The 24,192-nt window shown below is 39.8% G+C and overlaps 1 protein-coding gene across 1 annotated transcript in view; it reads right to left on the minus strand.

Moving 5' to 3' along the window:
- zgc:92360 (uncharacterized protein LOC436988 homolog) overlaps window positions 1–23,719 on the minus strand; it is a 35,097-nt gene extending 11,378 nt beyond the window's left edge. The window contains exons 1-6 of the mRNA XM_034206253.1: window positions 23,293–23,719; window positions 11,845–11,975; window positions 11,218–11,309; window positions 5,719–5,801; window positions 5,191–5,303; window positions 1,195–1,341 (exon numbers count right to left, since the gene is read on the minus strand). Coding sequence (XP_034062144.1) covers window positions 1,195–1,341; window positions 5,191–5,303; window positions 5,719–5,801; window positions 11,218–11,309; window positions 11,845–11,975; window positions 23,293–23,380 — 654 coding nt within the window. The 5' untranslated portion in view covers window positions 23,381–23,719. The remainder of the gene's footprint in view (window positions 1–1,194; window positions 1,342–5,190; window positions 5,304–5,718; window positions 5,802–11,217; window positions 11,310–11,844; window positions 11,976–23,292) is intronic.
- Between the last annotated feature and the right edge of the window lie 473 nt (window positions 23,720–24,192).

The following is a 24,192-nucleotide window of genomic DNA, read 5'->3' on the forward strand; positions in this document are numbered from 1 at the left end:
GAAAAGTTACATTTAAAAAAAGAAAAGTCAAATTCTGAGATGCATTGTGGGACATGTAGTTTATTGGCAACGTGCTTCTGTAAAGTAGCATGTAACACATAATAAACATATCATATTTTTTGCAAGCTCTTGTGGGGCCACATGAAATGAAGTCGTGGGCCCGGATTTGGCCCCCGGGCCTTGAGTTTGACACCCCTGGTCTAGAGACTCGCCCCAAAAGCACCAAATATCTAGTTTTCAACACATCCTTTATGTGATGGAAACATAATTAAAGACTCAAGGCGTTATCATCATGTGCACAGTAGCTACAGTGTAGATATGGCATATCACAAACTTAAGTCCCAGGCTCTTCCAACAATGCAACGAAGGACTGCAGATGGAAATGAGCTATTAGCTCAAATCTGGCAGCATTCATTCTTCTCTTCTCTGAGATTAATGTATTTGTATGCATGGTCCTTGTTGAAATAAATACATGAATATATATATGGGACATAGAACAAATACAACAGATAAATAGTGCAAGAGAATGTTTTGAGATGTGCAAGTAATTACAAATAATAATGATAATCTAAAAGTTGATCTTGTTTAAGAAAGGTCGATCACATTTTTACAGTCCTCCATCTGCATCACTGGCAAGACATTTTCTTAAAGGTCCCCTATTATACAGTTTTTCATCAATATATCACAGCTCTCAGATATATCCAGAGCCTGTCTCTGATTGGCTGAAACACCAAACACATCATGCATTGCAGCATTACCCACAATCCCCTCTGTTTCAGCCCTGTTTCCAAAGTGCTGATTCTCTGTCTGTTACTTTAGATGAAAATAAGGAGCCCCTCCCCACGCCCCTCTGAGAGAGATTTGGTTACAAAGAACTCAATGGTGCTCTAGGAGGAGATTCAGGTGATAAGGGGGGGGTTACCTGAAGAGGGGACACATGTTGATGTAGGAGAGACATGAAGAAGAGGGGACACATGTTGATGTAGGAGAGACATGAAGAAGAGGGGACACATGTTGATGTAGAAGAGACATGAAGAAGAGGGGACACATGTTGATGTAGAAGAGACATGAAGAAGAGGGGACACATGTTGATGTAGAAGAGACATGGAGAAGAGGGGACACATGTTGATGTAGAAGAGACATGAAGAAGAGGGGACACATGTTGATGTAGAAGAGACATGAAGAAGAGCAGACCTTTCCGTTGTCGTGGTAGACGAAGAAGTTGCGCGTGCTGTAGTCTTTGAGGTAGGTGATCTGCAGGCCGTTGGGGTTTCCGATCTTCTCCGGCTGGAAGGTGGCGTTGATGGTGTCCACTTTGATCACTGCTTTGGGCTCCTTAGCCTGAGGAGGGAGGGAGGAAGGAGAGGAAAAAGGAGGTGTGTTAGAAATGTAAGGGTCAACAACAAGACTTATGGTAATTCAGGAACTGTATATCTAATGTTTAGGGATTTTTTAAACAGCAAATGTCTACACTTTGTTTGGACTAATTATATGAAACACTGATTATTTATTGTATTCCATCTATTGCTGTCGGGTACTTTTATAATTTGTTTGTCCCACCTTAATACTCTTTTTTATTACCTTCATCAAGGAAGAGGTTTTCGATTTGTTTTGTCAGCAGGATCATAAAAAAACTAGCAGTGTGACTTTCATCAAACTTGGTGGAAGGCTGTACCGTAAGCCGAGGAAAAGCCAAATTACATTTTCGAGTGGATCCGGATCACAACGTGGCACACAACTTATTTTTGACTTTCTTTAACATTGCAAGATATGCTGCTTTCACTAGGTGTTCGAATACATCTGAACAAGGAGGTAACCCCCCCCCCCCTTATCACCTGAATCTCCTCCTAAAGCAGTGCTTCTCAAACTCTTTTCAGTAATGTTCCCCCTTTGAAACATCTTCTCAGCCAAGTACCCCCTGACCGACCCCCAACATTTTTGATCGAAAAAGCCTATATAAATAATTACAATATAGTGATGTTCCCTCAGTGTGTGATTTATTAACTCCTTCATGCATGAATTACAACAAACTAAGGATATTTTCATTTTATGCATGAAAAAAAATAACGTTTTTATAAACTGAAGTAATATATATGTTTAAAAAACTAATGAACAAAATGATATATTGTGAAAAACTATAAAATACAATACACACATTTGACATGTTTATATGAGGACCCCCTTGGTGGTTCTAGGAATATTTTATATACAATTGTGTTTTCTATTCAACTTATTGTACTAAGAATATTTTTGTAATCATGCATGTTTTTAATAAAAAAAGTTTATTATTTCTTTTTTTTAAATCTCACGTACCCCCTGCAGTACCCCAACGTACCCCTAGGGGTCCGCGTACCCCCATTTGAGAATCACTGCACTAGGTGTTCGAATACATCTGAAAAAGGAGTTGGAAAAGTCAGGTAAACGTCCGGCTGTTTCAACAACTCTGTAACAGATATTGACATTTTGTTTTAAAGCTGTAAGGAGTACAATGTAAGGAGTCATCCTTGTAGCTTCGATGTTTTGTTCCAATATTATAATTTAAAGCCCATAAATAAAACAAAATCAGAAATAGATACTTCCAAACTCAGGAAATGTCACCATCTGAGATGCATTTGAACGCACCATTGACTTTGGCTAATGTCTGCACTGTAGATACAACTCTGTATATTGTTAGAAAAGTTAAATAATGAACAAAAATGTCTGAATGAAATGGTCTGGGACCTGATTTAATTGTTTCCATTAGTCTTGATAAAAAACATTAAAGATACACTTTGATCAGAAGAGCTGGGTATCAAAGCTCAGGGCAACATTATGTGCTTTTTATAACCATGAAAATGATATCTGGACCTATTATCAACACATCTGAGATGCATTTGAACGCACTGTTGACTTTAGCTGAGGTCTGCACTATCATTATGCCATTCTGGGTTTAGATACAACTCTGTATGTTGTAGAACAAGTTAGATAATGAACAAAGAATGATAAAGGAAATGGACTGGGACCTGATGTCATTGTTTTTCTGACAGACTTCAACCAGAAAATATAGTAAAGTTAAAGAGTCACGGTTCATGCTGGGTATCACAGCTTGAGGCCGAATTGTGTGCTATTTCTAACCATGAGCATTATATCTGGATCTATTATCAACACATCAGTCTGCGTCAGTGATAACCATCTCGCCTCAGACCAACACTGATCCCAGAAAACGTGTGTGCGACTACAATTTAAATAGGAGCATAATCTAATGTGTACCTCGACCTTAACAGCCAACACACAACAGCTCTGCTTTTCCATCAGAAAGTGAGACAAATGTGAGGAACTGAAGCTGGCAGACTGTGACTCGGGCCTGAATATTTTACACACCTCCAGGTTTTTCTGAAATCACAAGAAGCAGCTCAGAGCCCAGAGCACCCGAGCGACACTTTCTCCTTTATCATTTCTGTGACTGCATGAGAGGGTTTTGTTTTGTTGTTGGCTATAGCAGAGGCACCAGGAGAATACAGAGAGAAATACTGTGACAAACTAAGTGCTGGAGGACAAGGGGAATTAAACGTTGTTATGCCAATACACGTGTTAAAACACACTGGAAAACCATATTCAAAATGTATTATTTTCACTGTGACAAACTCCCAGTGCTTCCAGCTCTAATTGGTTCAGGTGGTGTTCAGCTTAGTGATTCCTCCACTCTGACAGAGGACACACTCCAGCTTGTTTCAGCACACTTAGAAGCAGCAGAGGAAGCAGGACTCCTTTGGTAGGCTTTCGGCTGGTATGTATCTCCGGGCTCTGAGATGCTTGTGGTGTTATAAAGTGTGTACAAATCCTGCAGAACATAATGTGTCCTTAAAGTTCTCCCTTATAAAGTGGAGCAGTGATTTTCTAGGTCCACCTGGAAGTTAGCACTGCAATGTGATTTTTCCATTGGATTTTGGGATATTGTAGAAAAACTGTTTATGAAACTTAAACATGACATAACATCACTTTTATAGGAGTTGAAGAGCAAATGCAATCCACATAAGTAAAAAGCTAACGTTAGGCTATAAAGGAACTACAGTACGGTCACATGACTTCACGTCACCACGGCTAAGCTAAAGGAGGCTAATGTTGGGCTATAAAGGAACTACAGCACGGTCACATGACTTCACGTCACCACCGCTAAGCTAAAGGTGGCTAATGTTGGGCTATAACGGAACTACAGCACGGTCACATGACTTCACGTCACCACCGCTAAGCTAAAGGTGGCTAATGTTGGGCTATAAAGGAACTACAGCACGGTCACATGACTTCACGTCACCACCGCTAAGCTAAAGGTGGCTAATGTTGGGCTATAAAGGAACTACAGTACGGTCACATGACTTCACGTCACCACGGCTAAGCTAAAGGTGGCTAATGTTGGGCTATAAAGGAACTACAGCACGGTCACATGACTTCACGTCACCACCGCTAAGCTAAAGGTGGCTAATGTTGGGCTATAAAGGAACTACAGCACGGTCACATGACTTCACGTCACCACCGCTAAGCTAAAGGAGGCTAATGTTGGGCTATAAAGGAACTACAGCGCGGTCACATGTCTTCACGTCACCACCGCTAAGCTAAAGGAGGCTAATGTTGGGCTATAAAGGAACTACAGCACGGTCACATGACTTCACGTCACCACCGCTAAGCTAAAGGCGGCTAATGTTGGGTTATAAAGGAACTACAGCCCGGTCACATGACTTCACGTCACCACCGCTAAGCTAAAGGAGGCTAATGTTGGGCGTGATGACGTTTAGTCGTCTCATTTAGACACTTGTTAGCAACCGCCGTTTTTTTTAATTCACCAGTGGGGTATTTACTGACGTATTTGATGTCGTAGAACAAACCGTTACATCTCTTCAGTTTGTTAACCACAGACCTTATTTCAGGATAACAACCAAAAACACATTAAAACATTTCCAGACCAGGGGACAGGAAGTGATAAAATGCTGACTAATTTCCGGGTTTCAGGACTTATTCCCGCACCACTCTATTTAAAGTATTTGTGATGTGGTTGCATATGTGTCGCACATGTGCTGGAAGTAAACTACTGCCTTCACACAACACTATTTAGGAAGCGGTCTTATTAGCACATGTAACAAGTGTTTTGCAGACATGGTTTAGTGTACGTAAAGCTTGATGTGGGCTCTAAAAGTCGAATTTACAGCTTTTGCTTACGTCATATTTGGTGAAATACTTCAGAGTCCCCTCCCTCTCCGAGAGGACGAATCTCCTGCTGAAGAACTGCCCGTTGTCCCGCCCCCTCTTCATCAACATGCCATCTCTCATTCCTGCAGGAAACCAGCAAAGGTTTTTCATTAGCATGTGTGTTTTAATGCATGTGTCTGTGTGTGTGTGTGTGTGTGTGTGTGTGTGTGTGTGTGTGTGTGTGTGTGTGTGTGTGTGTGTGTGTGTGTGTGTGTGTCCTAGCATTACTATACTTGTGGGGACATACATCTGTTTACATAGTCACGTGTGGGGACTGGCCTCCCTTATGGGGACAACATGGAGGTCCCCATGAGGGGAATCATTAATTGTAGGGCTAATACTTGGTTAGGTTAAGGGTTAGGGTTAGGCATGTGTTGGTTAGGGTTAAGGTTAGGATAAGTCTCCAGCAAAATGCATGTAAGTCAATGTAATGTCCCCTGAAGTGATGTATACATGGTATGTATGTGTGTGTGTGTGTGTGTGTGTGCCCACACTCACCTTCCTCATATAGTAAGTGGTTCCCAGGCTCACAGAACTCCTTCCTCTCATACTTTGCTCTGATCCACTGCTCCCTGAGAGTCCTGAGCACACAAACAGATGAAATGTCAACAGAGCTAGCAGACCAGAAGACGTCATGTGTTAGATTACATTAGAGCAGACATTCAGTACAAATATAAAGATTGTTATGTAATTTAAATGTATATAATAAGTATGAATCCTAATTTAAGAAACACTGGTTATGAGACTGATATTTGTGTTTACTTTTTGGCTTTTTGTTGGTTATCAAGTAGCTAGCATTGTCAGCTAGCCCAGTTGCTAACAAGAGCAAACATTACTAATACCTGGGGATTTTAATTATAATACTTTTAAATCATACAATTCAAAAAAGTAAACGTAACATTGGAACTGTATGCCAGAAAAAAGCCTGAACATGTAGATACTTTTTTATGATGTTAGCTAATAGCTGTTCAACAGGCTAGCTAGCAAAGCTAACAAAACAAAATAAAATAGCCAAGTTATTTTAAAGAGCCATAGTATACAAGTATTATTGGACATACCAACAGCCCAAAATGTTAGTATAAATCTCACCTAAAAGCTATTGTTTTTTTCTTGGCTACTTTACACTGAAGTTAACTCATTTATTATACCATAATTTAAATTGTGTAGGAACTATAAATTCATGTCATGCTTAACATGACACCTTAAATAACAGCAAGCTTGGCTCAGGATCAAGCAATCATATTGTTTGTCTAAGAACTAGTGCTGCAACAAATGCATTTGAACATGTATTGATGTGTCTTGATTGGTGTTTTGGTTTATAAACTGTCAATTAAATAGTGAAAAATGTATTTCATTTTCTCCAAGTCAAAGGTGATGTCATCCAATTTTAGGGTTTTGGACTTACAAAAATATTCACTGTCTTAATTTAAAGCAATGACATCAAGAAATCTCCAAATTTGAGAGACTGAAAATTGCATTTATTATGTCATTATTGCATGAAAGGTTTATTTCATCAATAGCTAAATAGCATGAACAATGTCCTCAATTGACTGAATTAGTAGACTGATAATTGCAGCTTCATCTATCATTTGTTTGTGTTTCATCACGTGTGGGTTTAAGTTCAATCCAGCAGTTTCAGCTCTTTTTATACGCTGATCCCAGAAGAAACTCGACCTGAGAGGCTGAGGGTTTTATTCTCACCCACCTTCATCTGCAAGTCATTATTACTAAAGATCAGAGAAGGTGTGTTCAAATGTGTGTGTGATAAAGGCATGGAGGTCTGAGACACACACACACACACACACACACACACACACACACACACACACACACACACACACACACACACACACACACACACACACACACACACACACACACACACACACACACACACACACACACACACACACACACACACACACACACACACACACACACACACACACACACACACACACACACACACACACACACACACACACACACACACACACACACACACACACACACACACACACTTTAAATTGAAGCCAAGATGTTGTCAACCAGTGGTTTGAACTCAGGTGTGGCAGCCTGTGTTTTTGTTTTCTACAGGATAAGGTTTTGCTCTTCTCCAAAAATCTCCCCGCCTCCCATGAATACAATTCCAAACATTCCTGTCTGGGATCTGCCCGCTGCAGCAGAAGATGAAACACAAAGTGTGTGTGCAGGTAAACCGGAGGCAATCCTCAGACAGGAGAATAAATCAGAAAAGGTTTCTAAAAACAGGACCTGGTTAGCTTTGACTTCATTCTCACAATATCTAATTAAACACCAATTGAGTTCAAATAACTTCACATAAGTGGTCTTCTCCCTCATTAGCAGCAACGTGTTTTCTAGGAGACCTTGCAAATTTAAAGGGCTTTAAAATGCAACACAACCCGAGGAAGTTCCTACTTTTGTGTTAGAAAATACAGGTAACAATGGCCCGTTTGTTATAGCTATATATCTGTTGATTGTGGATGCTACAGCAGCTATTTGTGATGATGTGGCGCACACACAATAACGTCTCTAAGGTTACGTCCAAACTGCATGCCTTATTGCTCTATTCAGGTTTATTGGCCATATCTCATTCTTTCTGTAATGGTCACATTATTCATTAAATGTTTTGTCATGTTGCTTTTTACTTAATGATCTAAATACTTATCACCGTAATAAACCGTATTTAATTGCATCTTACTGTCCAATATTTCATTTCATATTCTGTTCTTGTGTACATCATATTCTCTTTAAGTGTATATAGACTTCTTGCACTATGTTTTATTTATATTTTATTATATATGTTGCATCGTTGGAGGAGCTCAGGTCAGAATAATTTCATTGCCATTTCTACACTGTAGCTCATGTGCATATGACAATAAAACCTTTGAATTTAAATGTGACCAGTATCAGATTCCTGGCTGACCCAAATGCACTTTACAAAAAGTAATATGCACCACACTGTCGTAGCAAAGTAAACAAAAAGGCACTCACCAATCTGACATATGCTAAAGAACAATGCTAATCAGATTTAGCCTACTTTTGTCCTGCAGTCTAAGCGTAGCAATCATGCCCTCAATATGTCCACAAATAATGAAATAATATATTTTGAATACGGTTTTCCATTGTGTTTAAACATGTGTATTGGCATAAACAAGTGTAATTCCCCTTGTCCTCCAGCATGTTGAAAACACTGACATCGGTTCACACATCAAACGCCAAAAGGCTGACAACTGAGACGTCTAAAGGCCCGGACACACCAAACTGACACCAAAGAACACGTCCCGACGGACACTGGAACACACCGCAGACTTCAGCCGACAGCCAAGAAGCACGTACGAACTGTGCACGCGTGAGTTGCAATAACTCTCCTCACCAGCAGGCGGCGGTAGTCATTCAAAAGAGGCAACAACCGGAAGACAGACTGCGTGATAAACGAGAGAAGAAGAACAGACTGCGTGATATAAACAAACAACAAATAGCGCGTTCCATGTTCCCTCTACAGCGAGAAGCTCACGGGGCTTTCCCGAACCTGAGTCGAGAGATGGAGTTAAATGACATCTCAGATTTGCCTTCTTAATAGTTTGTTTGGGTCCCTCACTTCCGTTTCGCTTCTCATGCTCTGATTCGCTAGCTGAACAGCCAATCAGAGTGATTTCTTTTACCGACAGCCCAACATGTTGAATCGGCGGCGGAAGGTGTCGGCACGGCCAAAAAGACACGACGGGGCGGGACACACCAATCTGTGTAGGGCGACAGAACGCTCGTCGATGGCCCGACATTTATCGACGCCGAAAATCGGCTTGGTGTCTAAGGACCTTAAAAGTAATATTACAAATCACATTTTAAAAACATTGTGATGCTTTCATAATGATGCAGAGACCAGAGAGATTCAGGACGGCACCCCACACTGCAAACATGAAAAATCTTGCCAAGTATATTTGTCTAATTTCTAGTCAGAATATGTCGTTAAACGTGATATAAAACCTAATAACTTAAGTCTTGTTTTTAGACAAGGCATCTTTTTAAATCAGAGTCTCTTAAAAACATCTTATTTTAGAGGAACATCTCCAACTAACATCAGAAAACAGAAAACCCAAGCATTTCTGTCTTTTTTTGTAACAACTTCCCTAATTCTGGTCAAATATAGTTCAGAATAAGTTTTCCCAGCCAAATACAGGATCTCATTTTTCTAAATATCCCATCTTTACTTCAAGAAATCTTACCCAGCCATTTTGTACTTTTGGCAGATGTGTTCACTTATTCAAAGCGAAAACACCTTGTTTTTATTATCCATTTAGCAGCATTTTTCCAGTGTGGTCGAAAAGTAAAAGACATTTAAAACATGGAGGAAGACGGACACGATGTGTGATGTTAATGAGATGAGACGGTTAGTGCTTGTGTTCAACGGGAGAAAGGCAATGTTCTCTGAGAAGAATAATTATCTCACAGCGCCGGAGAGGAGTCTAAAACATTTAAGATCCTGAAACTAAAAGGTAATTAGAGATTGTGATTTGCCCACACACGCACCACCAAAGACTTGAATCACATTTAATTCCCACAGACACACCCTTAACAACTTGACCAAGCTTGAGCAAATGTGCCGGGTAGGAGAGATTGAAACACATCCAAGAACATGAGCATCGCTGCCAAAAAAATGCAGAAATTCCCTCCTGCTGGGATCAAAGGTAAGCATAGAACAAGGAGTACTGAAAGGTTTCAAAGAGGCACTTGATGTAAGTCCAGCTGTTTGTGTGAGAAGGACAGAGCTTTAAACCTTGAAAGAATTATTAAAAACACATCTACAAAGCAAAAGAAACACCCGTATGATTTAAATGAGGACATGACGCTGAGAGAAAGTGCAGGATTTATGCAGGTAATGTTTTATTCATGCTCAGAAATGATGAGTGATGTATGGGTAAAGCGAGGAAGGATGAATAATGGAGTGTATTCACAGCATGGCAAATCACACCTCTGCTAAAGTAGTTGTTTTGTCGTTTTCTATTAGCAGAAGTTAAGAAGTTAGAGACCTAGTTAAAACACTGCAGACCACTGATTGGTCAGAGAGAATCGTCTCAAGCATGTTACAGGACATTGTGCACAAATAAACAGGCTGGCCACTATCAAAAAAGTGGTGAAAATATGACAGGTTTTTGTAGGACGATCCTAAAGTGTGCATCTCCCTGGTTCCCTCCACAAAATGTGATTTTGGATTATTGCAGAAAATAATCTCTATGTCAAACAAACGTTCCTTATACTTCTGTTCAGCAGGATAATCTCTTCGAGACGAGGGAACAGGAAGAAGTACTAAAAAGCTAACTTATTTCTACGATATTTGGTTGCAGATACAAGAATGAATTAGTTTCCTGTTTTCACCAACAGCATACAGATGTGTGACTCAAGGATCCTCCCTACACTGACGAAATATCCCCAGTGGAAACAAAGCACCGGGTACAAACAGTGATTTGATTAAAGCAAAGCACTACCATGCAGTGGAAGGTGTTTGCTTAGATGCTATACAGAGAGTGGGGAAGATGTACGATTTAAAAGACGGAAGAGTTTTTAAAGTATAATTAGATCAAAAATCTCACTACAGTGAAAATGTATGTAATGTACATTTGATACATACCCGTGTTTATATATGTGTGTGTGTGTGTGTGTGTGTGTGTGTGTGTGTGTGTGTGTGTGTGTGTGTGGCCTAGCATTACCATCCTTGTGGGGACCTACATCTGTTTACTCCTTTATGGGGACAAATTGGAGGTCCCTGTGAGGGGAATCATTAATGTGAGGGTGAAGACTTGGTTAAGGATTAGGATTAGGTTTAGGGTAAGGTTAGGGGCAAGGGTTAGGATAAGTCTCCAGGAAATGCATGTAAGTCAATGTAATGTCCCCTGAAGTGATGTATACATGTTATGGGTGTGTGTGTGTGTGTGTGTGTGTGTGTGTGTGTGTGTGTGTGTTGCGATGGATACTCACTGGCAGTCTTTGTGGGTTGGTTTGTAGTAGTAGAAGGGAATAGCAGCCTCATATTTACTCTTCATCAGCTCATTGCCGTGATCAGCCATAAACTAACCAACACACACACAACAGGACGGATTAGTGAGGAACAACCACACCCTGGCACAGGAATTAAATACTTGGAAAGGTAACAACTTATGAATCAGAGAGCTGCGATGATGAATTCAAAGTATTTTGATAGAAACATGAGAGCCAAACTAGCACTCTTTTCTTTGGTCAGAGCAATACATCATGCAAAAGATGTAAGCATATGTGTTTTTTTGAATATGTTAAAGGTACTTTAATTGATCATTACGCAACGTATTCTAAAAGATCACCGTCATTTCTTACAGTAAGCAAAACCTTTCCATCCCAGTCAAATGTTACTTTAAACAATCAGCCAATAAAGCAATTTGGGTATTACATTGTGTAGTTATCCCGCCTTTGTGCCAAGAAAACAAACACCTTCATTATTAAATATCTGTATTGCTGTGTTTCAGCCCCTTGCACCTCCATCCTTAAATAAGCACACAGTAAAGTAAACACCTCGTCCTATAACACTGCTAAAAGTCCTGTGACACCTGTGGGTTTCTTTAGTGGTCTCACCTGCACCTCGTGGTCCTCCCAGTGAGACAGACTCAGAGACTTCACCTTGCTGGTGTCGGGGATGTTTCTGTGGATCCCGGAGCAGGCGAGGCAGACGAAGACCCCCAAAGTGCAGGAGCCCCAGTCAGGGTCTGCAGAGAGGAGGGGGAGAGAATTAAATAAGAGGATAGGATGGACGGGGAAACAGCAGCACAACAACCAGAGGTGGGAAGTAGTGGAGTACAAATACTTGTACTTAAGTACATTTCTCTGGTATCAGTACTTTAATCCACTACTTATTCTTCTGACGACTCTTTACTTTGACTTCTTACATGTTGAACTCAAATACCTGTACTTTCTACTTCTTACATATTGAACACAAATACCTGTACTTTCTACTTCTTACATGTTGAACTCAAATACCTGTACTTTCTACTTCTTACATGTTGAACTCAAATACCTGTACTTTCTACTTCTTACATGTTGAACTCAAATACCTGTACTTTCTACTTCTTACATGTTGAACACAAATACCTGTACTTTCTACTTCTTACATGTTGAACTCAAATACCTGTACTTTCTACTTCTTACATGTTGAACTCAAATACCTGTACTTTCTACTTCTCACATGTTGAACTCAAATACCTGTACTTTCTACTTCTTACATGTTGAACACAAATACCTGTACTTTCTACTTCTTACATGTTGAACCCAAATACCTGTACTTTCTACTTCTTACATGTTGAACCCAAATACCTGTACTTTCTACTTCTTACATGTTGAACCCTAATACCTGTACTTTCTACTTCTTACATGTTGAACCCAAATACCTGTACTTTCTACTTCTTACATTTTGAACCCAAATACCTGTACTTTCTACTTCTTACATGTTGAACACAAATACCTGTACTTTCTACTTCTTACATGTTGAACCCAAATACCTGTACTTTCTACTTCTTACATGTTGAACCCAAATACCTGTACTTTCTACTTCTTACATGTTGAACACAAATACCTGTACTTTCTACTTCTTACATGTTAAACCCAAATACCTGTACTTTCTACTTCTTACATGTTGAACACAAATACCTGTACTTTCTACTTCTTACATGTTGAACCCAAATACCTGTACTTTCTACTTCTTACATGTTAAACCCAAATACCTGTACTTTCTACTTCTTACATGTTGAACACAAATACCTGTACTTTCTACTTCTTACATGTTAAAACCCAAATACCTGTACTTTCTACTTCTTACATGTTGAACACAAATACCTGTACTTTCTACTTCTTACATGTTGAACTCAAATACCTGTACTTTCTACTTCTTACATGTTGAACACAAATACCTGTACTTTCTACTTCTTACATGTTGAACTCAAATACCTGTACTTTCTACTTCTTACATGTTGAACCCAAATACCTGTACTTTCTACTTCTCACATGTTGAACACAAATACCTGTACTTTCTACTTCTTACATGTTGAACACAAATACCTGTACTTTCTACTTCTTACATGTTGAACTCAAATACCTGTACTTTCTACTTCTTACATGTTGAACCCAAATACCTGTACTTTCTACTTCTTACATGTTGAACTCAAATACCTGTACTTTCTACTTCTTACATGTTGAACTCAAATACCTGTACTTTCTACTTCTTACATGTTGAACACAAATACCTGTACTTTCTACTTCTTACATGTTGAACCCAATTACCTGTACTTTCTACTTCTTACATGTTGAACTCAAATACCTGTACTTTCTACTTCTTACATGTTGAACACAAATACCTGTACTTTCTACTTCTTACATGTTGAACTCAAATACCTGTACTTTCTACTTCTTACATGTTGAACACAAATACCTGTACTTTCTACTTCTTACATGTTGAACACAAATACCTGTACTTTCTACTTCTTACATGTTGAACTCAAATACCTGTACTTTCTACTTCTTACATGTTGAACCCAAATACCTGTACTTTCTACTTCTTACATGTTGAACTCAAATACCTGTACTTTCTACTTCTTACATGTTGAACTCAAATACCTGTACTTTCTACTTCTTACATGTTGAACCCAATTACCTGTACTTTCTACTTCTTACATGTTGAACACAAATACCTGTACTTTCTACTTCTTACATGTTGAACTCAAATACCTGTACTTTCTACTTCTTACATGTTGAACCCAAATACCTGTACTTTCTACTTCTCACATGTTGAACACAAATACCTGTACTTTCTACTTCTTACATGTTGAACACAAATACCTGTACTTTCTACTTCTTACATGTTGAACTCAAATACCTGTACTTTCTACTTCTTACATGTTGAACTCAAATACCTGTACTTTCTACTTCTTACATGTTGAACCCAAATACCTGTACTTTCTACTTCTTACATGTTGAACTCAAATACCTGTACTTTCTACTTCTTACATGTTGAACACAAATACCTGTACTTTCTACTTCTTACATGTTGAACTCAAATACCTGTACTTTCTACTTCTTACATGTTGAACTCAAATACCTGTACTTTCTACTTCTTACATGTTGAACTCAAATACCTGTACTTTCTACTTCTCACATGTTGAACTCAAATACCTGTACTTTCTACTTCTTACATGTTGAACCCAAATACCTGTACTTTCTACTTCTCACATGTTGAACACAAATACCTGTACTTTCTACTTCTTACATGTTGAACACAAATACCTGTACTTTCTACTTCTTACATGTTGAACACAAATACCTGTACTTTCTACTTCTTACATGTTGAACCCAAATACCTGTACTTTCTACTTCTTACATGTTGAACTCAAATACCTGTACTTTCTACTTCTTACATGTTGAACTCAAATACCTGTACTTTCTACTTCTTACATGTTGAACCCAAATACCTGTACTTTCTACTTCTTACATGTTGAACCCAAATACCTGTACTTTCTACTTCTTACATGTTGAACTCAAATACCTGTACTTTCTACTTCTTACATGTTGAACTCAAATACCTGTACTTTCTACTTCTTACATGTTGAACCCAAATACCTGTACTTTCTACTTCTTACATGTTGAACTCAAATACCTGTACTTTCTACTTCTTACATGTTGAACCCAAATACCTGTACTTTCTACTTCTTACATGTTGAACTCCAATACCTGTACTTTCTACTTCTTACATGTTGAACTCAAATACCTGTACTTTCTACTTCTTACATGTTGAACTCAAATACCTGTACTTTCTACTTCTTACATGTTGAACTCAAATACCTGTACTTTCTACTTCTTACATGTTGAACTCAAATACCTGTACTTTCTACTTCTTACATGTTGAACTCAAATACCTGTACTTTCTACTTCTCACATGTTGAAACACAAATACCTGTACTTTCTACTTCTTACATGTTGAACTCAAATACCTGTACTTTCTACTTCTCACATGTTGAACTCAAATACCTGTACTTTCTACTTCTTACATGTTGAACTCAAATACCTGTACTTTCTACTTCTCACATGTTGAACACAAATACCTGTACTTTCTACTTCTTACATGTTGAACTCAAATACCTGTACTTTCTACTTCTCACATGTTGAACTCAAATACCTGTACTTTCTACTTCTTACATGTTGAACTCAAATACCTGTACTTTCTACTTCTTACATGTTGAACTCAAATACCTGTACTTTCTACTTCTTACATGTTGAACTCAAATACCTGTACTTTCTACTTCTTACATGTTGAACTCAAATACCTGTACTTTCTACTTCTCTCATTTTCCAAACAGCTGGTTCCTTTAGTCTGAATGTGTGTTTGATGCGTGATCATTATTCTTTAGAGTCATTGCGCGCCTATTGATTTGAACACGATCCGTGTATCCATCATTTCCTGGTCTTCTCTAAATAAGAGGGACCAATGGAAACGTTGTCATGTTGCCGTTGTTCAGCATGGAAACATTCATTAGCTAACAATGACATTATTGTTCTATTAATATAAAGGGAGGTCAGGTACTCTTTAAAGCAGCTGCTAGTTATGGGTACTTTTTACTGAAGTACATTTCAAAGCCTCTTTACTTTTACTTGAGTAAAGAAGTTTAGTCAGTACTTCTACTTTCACCAGAGTATTTTTAAACACGAGTATCTGTACTTCTACTTGAGTAAAGGGTGTAGGGTGTACTGTGTACTTTTTCCCTCTCTTGACAACAACTTCTTCTTAAACGGTTCAAAAACCTCTTCATATCTGCACGTGCCTCACATCAAACATGTATTTGGATGTGCTTTGGGATTGCTAGTTGGAGTTTCTCCTTTCTTATAAAAGACCTGTAGTACTTTGGATCCTGTTGTATTTTTGACTTTTTATTTTACTTATCCAGAATTTTGTATATTGTTGTTTATTTTTCACAATTAAGTTTATTTTAAAAAAAATTCATTTTATTTGTAATTGTTAATTCTCCTTTCCGATTTTTTTTAAATTACTATCCATATATCTCTCCCTCTATCCACCTCTATCTATCTATCTATCCATCCATTCATCTATCTATCTATCTATCTATCTCTCTATCTATCTATCCATCCATCCATCTATCTATCTATCTCTCCATCCATCCATCTATCTATCTATCCATCCATCCATCCATCTATTCTGTGCCTTGCTGAAGAGGCAACGTAAAGACAGTTTTATGTGAGATGGAAAACATTTAACGTTGTCTTTTATTATGAAGATCAAACCACATCAGCTCTCAGGTATTAATCCTCCTCGAGCCAGGATATGTGAGAAATGTTTTCTGTGCTTTGACCACACCTTTATTATCTACTGACACATTCTACAGCCTGCCAGTAAACACAGCTTAGGTGTGTGTTTGTGTGTGTGTGTGTGTGTGTGTGTGTGTGTGTGTGTGTGTGTGTGTGTGTGTGTGTGTGTGTGTGTGTACTGAATGGCATACTGAGCAAGTGTGGTTGACTACAAAGAAACATAAGCGACTACAGGAGACACAAAACAACTACAAATATACACAAAGAGACACTACAGAGACTTACAAGAAATGAGACAAAAGGCTGTTAAGATACACAATGACCACGAAAAGATAACACATGACGACCAAGACACCAACACAACTATGTAACACAAGTGAAAAGAGACACAGAGCTACTAGCTACTAGCTACATAAATTAACTATTAAAAAGACACACATTGCCCCAAAGAGAACAAAAAGACACAAAATGACAGAAAGAGACATCAAATACAGTAAAAAGACAACATTGCCCCAAAGAGACTTAAAAAGGCAAGAAAAAGACACACAATGACGAGAAAGAGACATACATTTTAGTAGAAAGACACAAAACAACTACGGACAGAAACAGACCACAGAGCGATGAGTAACGACTAAAAAAAGACACGAAACAACAACAACAATATTCTGAACGATCTTGTTTATCAGAAGTTTTGGGGGCTTTTGCATATAAGGGGCCACAATATCTCAATCTCCGCCTCTGTTCTTATCACTAGAGATGGCATTCGTACACAGCAGATTAGAACTGGACTTGCTGGTTTATTATCATACTTAATTTTCTCCATCACTGTGTCACAATACCATGGAGACACATGCCAGCTGGCCGATGTGAGTCTCCTTTGTCTCCAGTCATGAGGAAGGAGAAGAGATGACAGGAATAAGTGCCAGAATGTGACCTGAGGCGGTGTCAGAAGAGAAGTGAACCTTCCTTGGATAAACACAGATTGAAAGATGGAGAGATAAAAGCCGCTTTCACACCAAGTACTTTGCCTTACTTTGTGCCCTGGCACTTATAACCCCAGGGCACTAAGTACCAATCACGTTCACACCGAGTACTTTTCCCTGAGGGAAGATTACGCAAATGAGCCGCTGACGTCACTTCTTCTGCTTTGGGTTTACTGGCAAACCACTTCACGGCGTATACTGCCACCCGAAGTCCCCGGCCGGAAGTCCCGGGAGTTGGGGGCTGGCTTCAGTAGAAGCTGCTGGGACTCCCAGCAGCTTCTACTGAAGCCTTCCGCGTAAATCACCAGAACGCCGACACCTCCTCATCTCCACCGCTCCCATGTTTTCTTTTGTGTTGCCATAAGTTAGCCTCTCTGCGTTGGTGCGCGGGGCTAATGCTAATAATGCTAATGCCAGCAAATACAATGGCGGCTTCAGTTTTACGGGGCGTGGTTTGCAATTCGCCCAGCCAATAGAAATTGGTACTTTTTTGGTACCACCTCTCTAGCAGGCACTGAAAATGGGGGTAAAAGTTCCCGGCACTAAGTGCTCTTTTTGGTGGGAACGCGACATAAGGGGTACTAACGGAACTAAACGGGAAAAGTACGGGGTAAAAGTACTCTGGTGTGAATGCTCCAAAAGCCAGACAGAGATATCATTTTATTCTCTGTTGCAGAAAACTAGACTTAGCAACAAGGGAAACACGATCTTAAAAGTGTAGAATCATTACTTATTACTTGCATGTTATATACATTGGAAATCTCTAAATGAACTGTAAAATATTCACATCACATTGGAAAATAAATATTAAAAAAGGGGCCCTGTCATGCTTTTGGGGGTTTCCCTTTGCTGTTGAGTGTTTCAGAGCATGCAAATGGTCTTCGAAGGCTAAAATCCCTGTGTTCTCTCCAGAGGAAACGCCTCCATTGGATTCCTTTGTTTACTTCCGGAACATAGTGACATCACTGTAGAGCACTCTCGCTCCTATTGGCTAATGCTCCTACACATTGTACGTGATAGGCTAAGGGGCGGGACCAGGGCCGCCCGTCCCTACAGGCCAATCACGCAGGCTGCATGGGGTCCCACCTTGCGCAGGGGGCCCCGCCCAGAGGGCCTCAGCTGCTGTGCGCAGTTCTCCGCGCACCCGCTAACACGCGAGAGTGAGAGGTGACAAGGGGAGCATGTCTGTAACCCGACACCGTTACAATGAATCGACAGATGACCAATCACGGCTTTCATACGGCCACTAGTGCAGGTGAAGAGATGTCGGTGAAAAGACAGTTTCAGTCCGGCGCAAGCAAGAGGGGAAAAAAACAAAACATGAAGAAACTAGAGCATCACTCGAAGGTGGGTTATTGCATGAGTCAAATGTACAACTTGCGAATGTACAAGTCAAATTGCCAATTGCCATTAAAACATCAGCTGCAATTCAGGACATGAAGAAGGCAGTCTCTGCAGAGCATACAGGCTAATGGAGATGCAGTTATTTCCAGCATTCTTTATTTACCATTTATTCAAGTATGTTATGCCTTTTATCTGCTAATGTACAGGAGGAAGAGTGATACACTGTCTGCAGGGCCGGCCCTCGGCATAGGCAGTATAGGCGAATGCGAAGGGCGCATCAACCCATAGGGGGCGCCGAAAATTGGGGAGAAACATTTTTTTAATTTTTTTATTTCATAACAACACAATTTCCCGATTTTGGATCAACAAAGTAAATCTTATTATCTTATACTAACAGAACTACGCCTATATTGCGTACAGCGCCCATAAACTAGGGCACACCCCCCCCCCCCCCCCCCCAACTTCAAATTTAACTGCCCCAGCCCCAGTAAAAACCAGAGGTTTGTGTAAAATTGTTCTTTTTTTGAAATAATGGTTTTAGTTTGCAATTATAGGTTTTAATTTTGTATTTGTGTTCATTTAAAATAAATCAAACTCCCAAAAAACATACACAGCTTCTGTGTGCTTTTATTAACATTGGAATTTACTGTGTAAGCGGCCGCGGGTGGGAAAGCTTTAGAGAGCTCTCTCCTGAAAGACTGAGAGGCTCTGATAACCTCAGCTCAGTGAGGTAAAGGCACACCTTTATATGATCATTATAGTTATAAAAAAACGAGAGAATAGGTGAAAAACAGGTATAAAATACTATATGACAGTACAAAAAAGTTGTTATTAATAAAAAAGAATACAGTTTGAAAGGGGAGTGATTTGTAAAATATCCATAAAGAAAAAGAAAATCTGCTTACAGTTCTGTTTCATATCGTGTTGAGAGATGTATCCATAGATCTCCTAATGTTGCTCTCAAAGTGCATCAGATTGATGCTTTTAACTTCAACATTTAAAAACAAAAGTCCTCCCGGGGGTGCATTCCCCCGGACTCCCCTAGAGGAGGTGAGTTCCCCCCCCCCCCACACTTAAATCATGTTCAAATGGATAGGAAACTAAATACAGTTGCACACATCTTGTGTCCATATCTTTCTGTTTTGGTGGTCATTTCTGACTTTCACGAGTCATAGTGAGTCTGCATTTGGCCCTGACTGTCTGTCTAGTTGGCTTACATAACAGTTGAAGTTTACAGCCTAAAAAACATGCAGCATTTGTTTCCCTTTTATTCATTTTTATGTCAATTTGCACATTTGATGGTGATGCTCAGCCTCTCCCCTTAACTCCTAACAGTCATCATCATCATGTCAACCACAACACAGAGAAGTACTGATAGAAATGTGTGTGTAGTTGTTGATACATTGCTGACAGAGGGAACTACATTTGAATACAGATTTAAGAAATATCAGTTTTTTGAGCATGTCATAGGCATGTTTTGTCCTGACTATATTACAATAATAAAATAATATAGTATTTATAAAATTAAATGCTTCACTCCTGTCGGTTGGGGGCCTCATCTCACAATGTCGCTTGGGGCCCCAAGTTGGCCAGGGGCGGCCCTGGGCGGGACAACACTAAGCAGTTGACCAATCACAACAGAGTCGACCAGCTAACCAATCAGAGCAGACTGGGCTCTGGTTTCAGACAGAGGGTGAAAAGAGGTGCTGCAGCACAGGCAGTATGATATACTGATATACATCTGAACATCAGCAGGAGAGGACTCTTTAAAGTAGAGACACTACATACTGATATACACCTGAACATCAGCAGGAGAGGACTCTTTAAAGTAGAGACACTACATACTGATATACACCTGCACATCAGCAGGAGAGGACTCTTTAAAGTAGAGACGCTACATACTGATATACACCTGAACATCATCAGGAGAGGACTCTTTAAAGTAGAGACACTACATACTGATATACACCTGAACATCAGCAGGAGATAACTCTTTAAAGTAGAGACACTACATACTGATATACACCTGAACATCAGCAGGAGAGGACTCTTTAAAGTAGAGACACCACATACTGATATACACCTGAACATCAGCAGGAGAGGACTCTTTAAAGTAGAGACACTACATCGTGATATACACCGGCACATCAGCAGGAGAGGACTCTTTAAAGTAGAGACACTACATACTGATATACACCTGAACATCAGCAGGAGAGGACTCTTTAAAGTAGAGATACTACATACTGATATACACCTGAACATCAGCAGGAGAGGACTCTTTAAAAGTAGAGACACGACATACTGATATACACCTGAACATCAGCAGGAGAGGACTCTTTAAAGTAGAGACACTACATACTGATATACACCTGAAAATCAGCAGGAGAGGACTCTTTAAAGTAGAGACACTACATACTGATATACACCTGAACATCAGCAGGAGAGGACTCTTTAAAGTAGAGACACTACATACTGATATACACCTGAACATCAGCAGGAGAGGACTCTTTAAAGTAGAGACACTACATACTGATATACACCTGAACATCAGCAGGAGAGGACTCTTTAAAGCAGAGACACTACATACTGATATACACCTGAACATCGGCAGGAGAGGACTCTTTAAAGTAGAGACACTACATGATGATATACACCTGAACATCAGCAGGAGAGGACTCTTTAAAGTAGAGACACTATATGCTGATATACACCTGAACATCAGCAGGAGAGGACTCTTTAAAGTAGAGACACTACATACTGATATACACCTGAACATCAGCAGGAGAGGACTCTTTAAAGTAGATACACTACATACTGATATACACCTGAACATCAGCAGGAGAGGACTCTTTAAAGTAGAGACACTACATACTGATATACACCTGAACATCAGCAGGAGAGGACTATTTAAAGTAGAGACACTACATACTGATATACACCTGAACATCAGCAGGAGAGGACTCTTTAAAGTAGAGACACCACATACTGATATACACCTGAACATCAGCAGGAGAGGACTCTTTAAAGCAGATACACTACATACTGATATACACCTGAACATCGGCAGGAGAGGACTCTTTAAAGTAGAGACACTACATGATGATATACACCTGAACATCAGCAGGAGAGGACTCTTTAAAGTAGAGACACTATATGCTGATATACACCTGAACATCAGCAGGAGAGGACTCTTTAAAGCAGAGACACTACATACTGATATACACCTGAACATCGGCAGGAGAGGACTCTTTAAAGTAGAGCCACTACATGATGATATACACCTGAACATCAGCAGGAGAGGACTCTTTAAAGTAGAGACACTACATACTGATATACACCTGAACATCAGCAGGAGAGGACTCTTTAAAGTAGAGACACTACATACTGATATACACCTGAACATCAGCAGGAGAGGACTCTTTAAAGTAGAGACACTACATACTGATATACACCTGAACATCAGCAGGAGAGGACTCTTTAAAGTAGAGATACTACATACTGATATACACCTGAACATCAGCAGGAGAGGACTCTTTAAAGTAGACACCACATACTGATATACACCTGAACATCAGCAGGAGAGGACTCTTTAAAGTGCAAGGTAAAGCTTGACGTCTGTTCCTCTTACACTCTTAATAATTAACCAAGATATCTTCTTAGATCTTAGATATCGTAAAAGCTTATCGTAAGTGTTGTTTTGTTTCGGTTTAAAAGGCTTTATTACAGTAAATAGACGTACTTTTCTGTATGTAATTGAATTATCTAGCTGTTCTACAAATGATCATCTCCCTCTCAGTCTCTATATCTACAATACAGATGTTTTTTTTAATCAAAACTTTCAATGTGGCAATATATTGTGAAAGCATCAACGGTCAACCCTGCACTATCGTCAAGGCATTTGTTCAAACATGTTGTGATTTCTTATTCTTTTTTTAAAATTATGTCCTGCCTTAATACCTACCTACATTGTAATCTAGATGATAGAAACAGAAGACCTCCATAGTTGGGCTAAACAAGTTGGGTGAGGGAGTTTACAAAACTTTTCAGAGCATGTGCAGGCTTGTTCAAAACTTCACTTCTCTGTGTTGCCTTCAGGTGCTCCTGGAGAACACACCTTCCCACACATTTAAGTTGAAAACAACAAAATACACCAAAAGGAGAGTCTTGCATATTGAGTGTTATGTTAAAAACCACAACTTAAAGCTTTTCATGGTTGAATAAAATAAGAAATGGCGCTTTTATGATGTTTTTTAATGATTGGTTTCACCCTGTTGGCTCTGGTAAACGCTCCACAGCTCCTGAACGTAACATTGAAGCAGCTCATACCCAGTTACATGAAGCTGTTTTGAACACTTTCTCAGCTGATTCAGGTGTGTTTTCTGTCTCTTACCCGGTGCTCCGCAGTCTGCGCACGTTTCATTCCCGGCGTTCTGCAGGATCTCCCGCAGCGCGCGCGTTGCTCTCTCATTTGCCGACATTTCCAGATACCTCCGCGTGCAGTTAGAGGGCAGAAACAGGGGGAGGTGGAGGTGGAGTGGGGGGCAGGCAGGTAAAGGTGTGTCTCCTCAGCCTCGACTCCCCCTCTGACAGGCAAGTCCGCACAGGTATGCGCACTCAAAATCAAACCAAATCAAGGTATTTTGACCAATTCTTCACGGAAGTATCCATCCGCGTTCCTCTTTCAATGTGCCCCACTAAACCCGGTGCTGACCCCCGGACTGGCAAATCCTGCCCAGCTCTCTGCAGCCAAATCACCGCAAGAAACCCGTGTACGTGTATGTGTGTGTTTGTGTGTCTGGAGGAGTGTGTGGACGGGAATGAAACCCTACACTAGGAAGTGAAAAGCAGAGGTTGTTCTAACTTGCTTTTCCGCATAATTTGAGGTTAGGCCACTCTGCATAATGGCTCCTGTGCCAAGTCTGCAGCATGTATGTTAAGCAGCAGATATATTATTAGAATCAATAATTATTAAATGCTCTATTGTCGTTTGCACCAAAGCCACAGGGTAGTATGGCTGTTCCAACAATACAACATGCATTGAAGACATAGAGTGGTGCCAGTTAAATGCAAAAAGGAAGTATATAATGAATAAATAATAAAGTAGCCATGTGACATTATGGTACTGATCTTCTAGATAGGTAGATAGATTAATGATCACGTCTAGTCAGGGCCGCCCCTGGCCAACTTGGGGCCCCAAGCGACATTGTGAGATGAGGCGCCCCCCCCCCCCCCCCCAACCGACAGTTGTTTTTGGAAACAAAGTAGGCTACTTTGCAAATATAATTCCTGT

The sequence above is a fragment of the Gymnodraco acuticeps genome, unplaced genomic scaffold (assembly GCF_902827175.1).
Source record: "Gymnodraco acuticeps unplaced genomic scaffold, fGymAcu1.1, whole genome shotgun sequence".
In the NCBI taxonomy this organism is placed as follows: Eukaryota; Metazoa; Chordata; class Actinopteri; order Perciformes; family Bathydraconidae; genus Gymnodraco; species Gymnodraco acuticeps.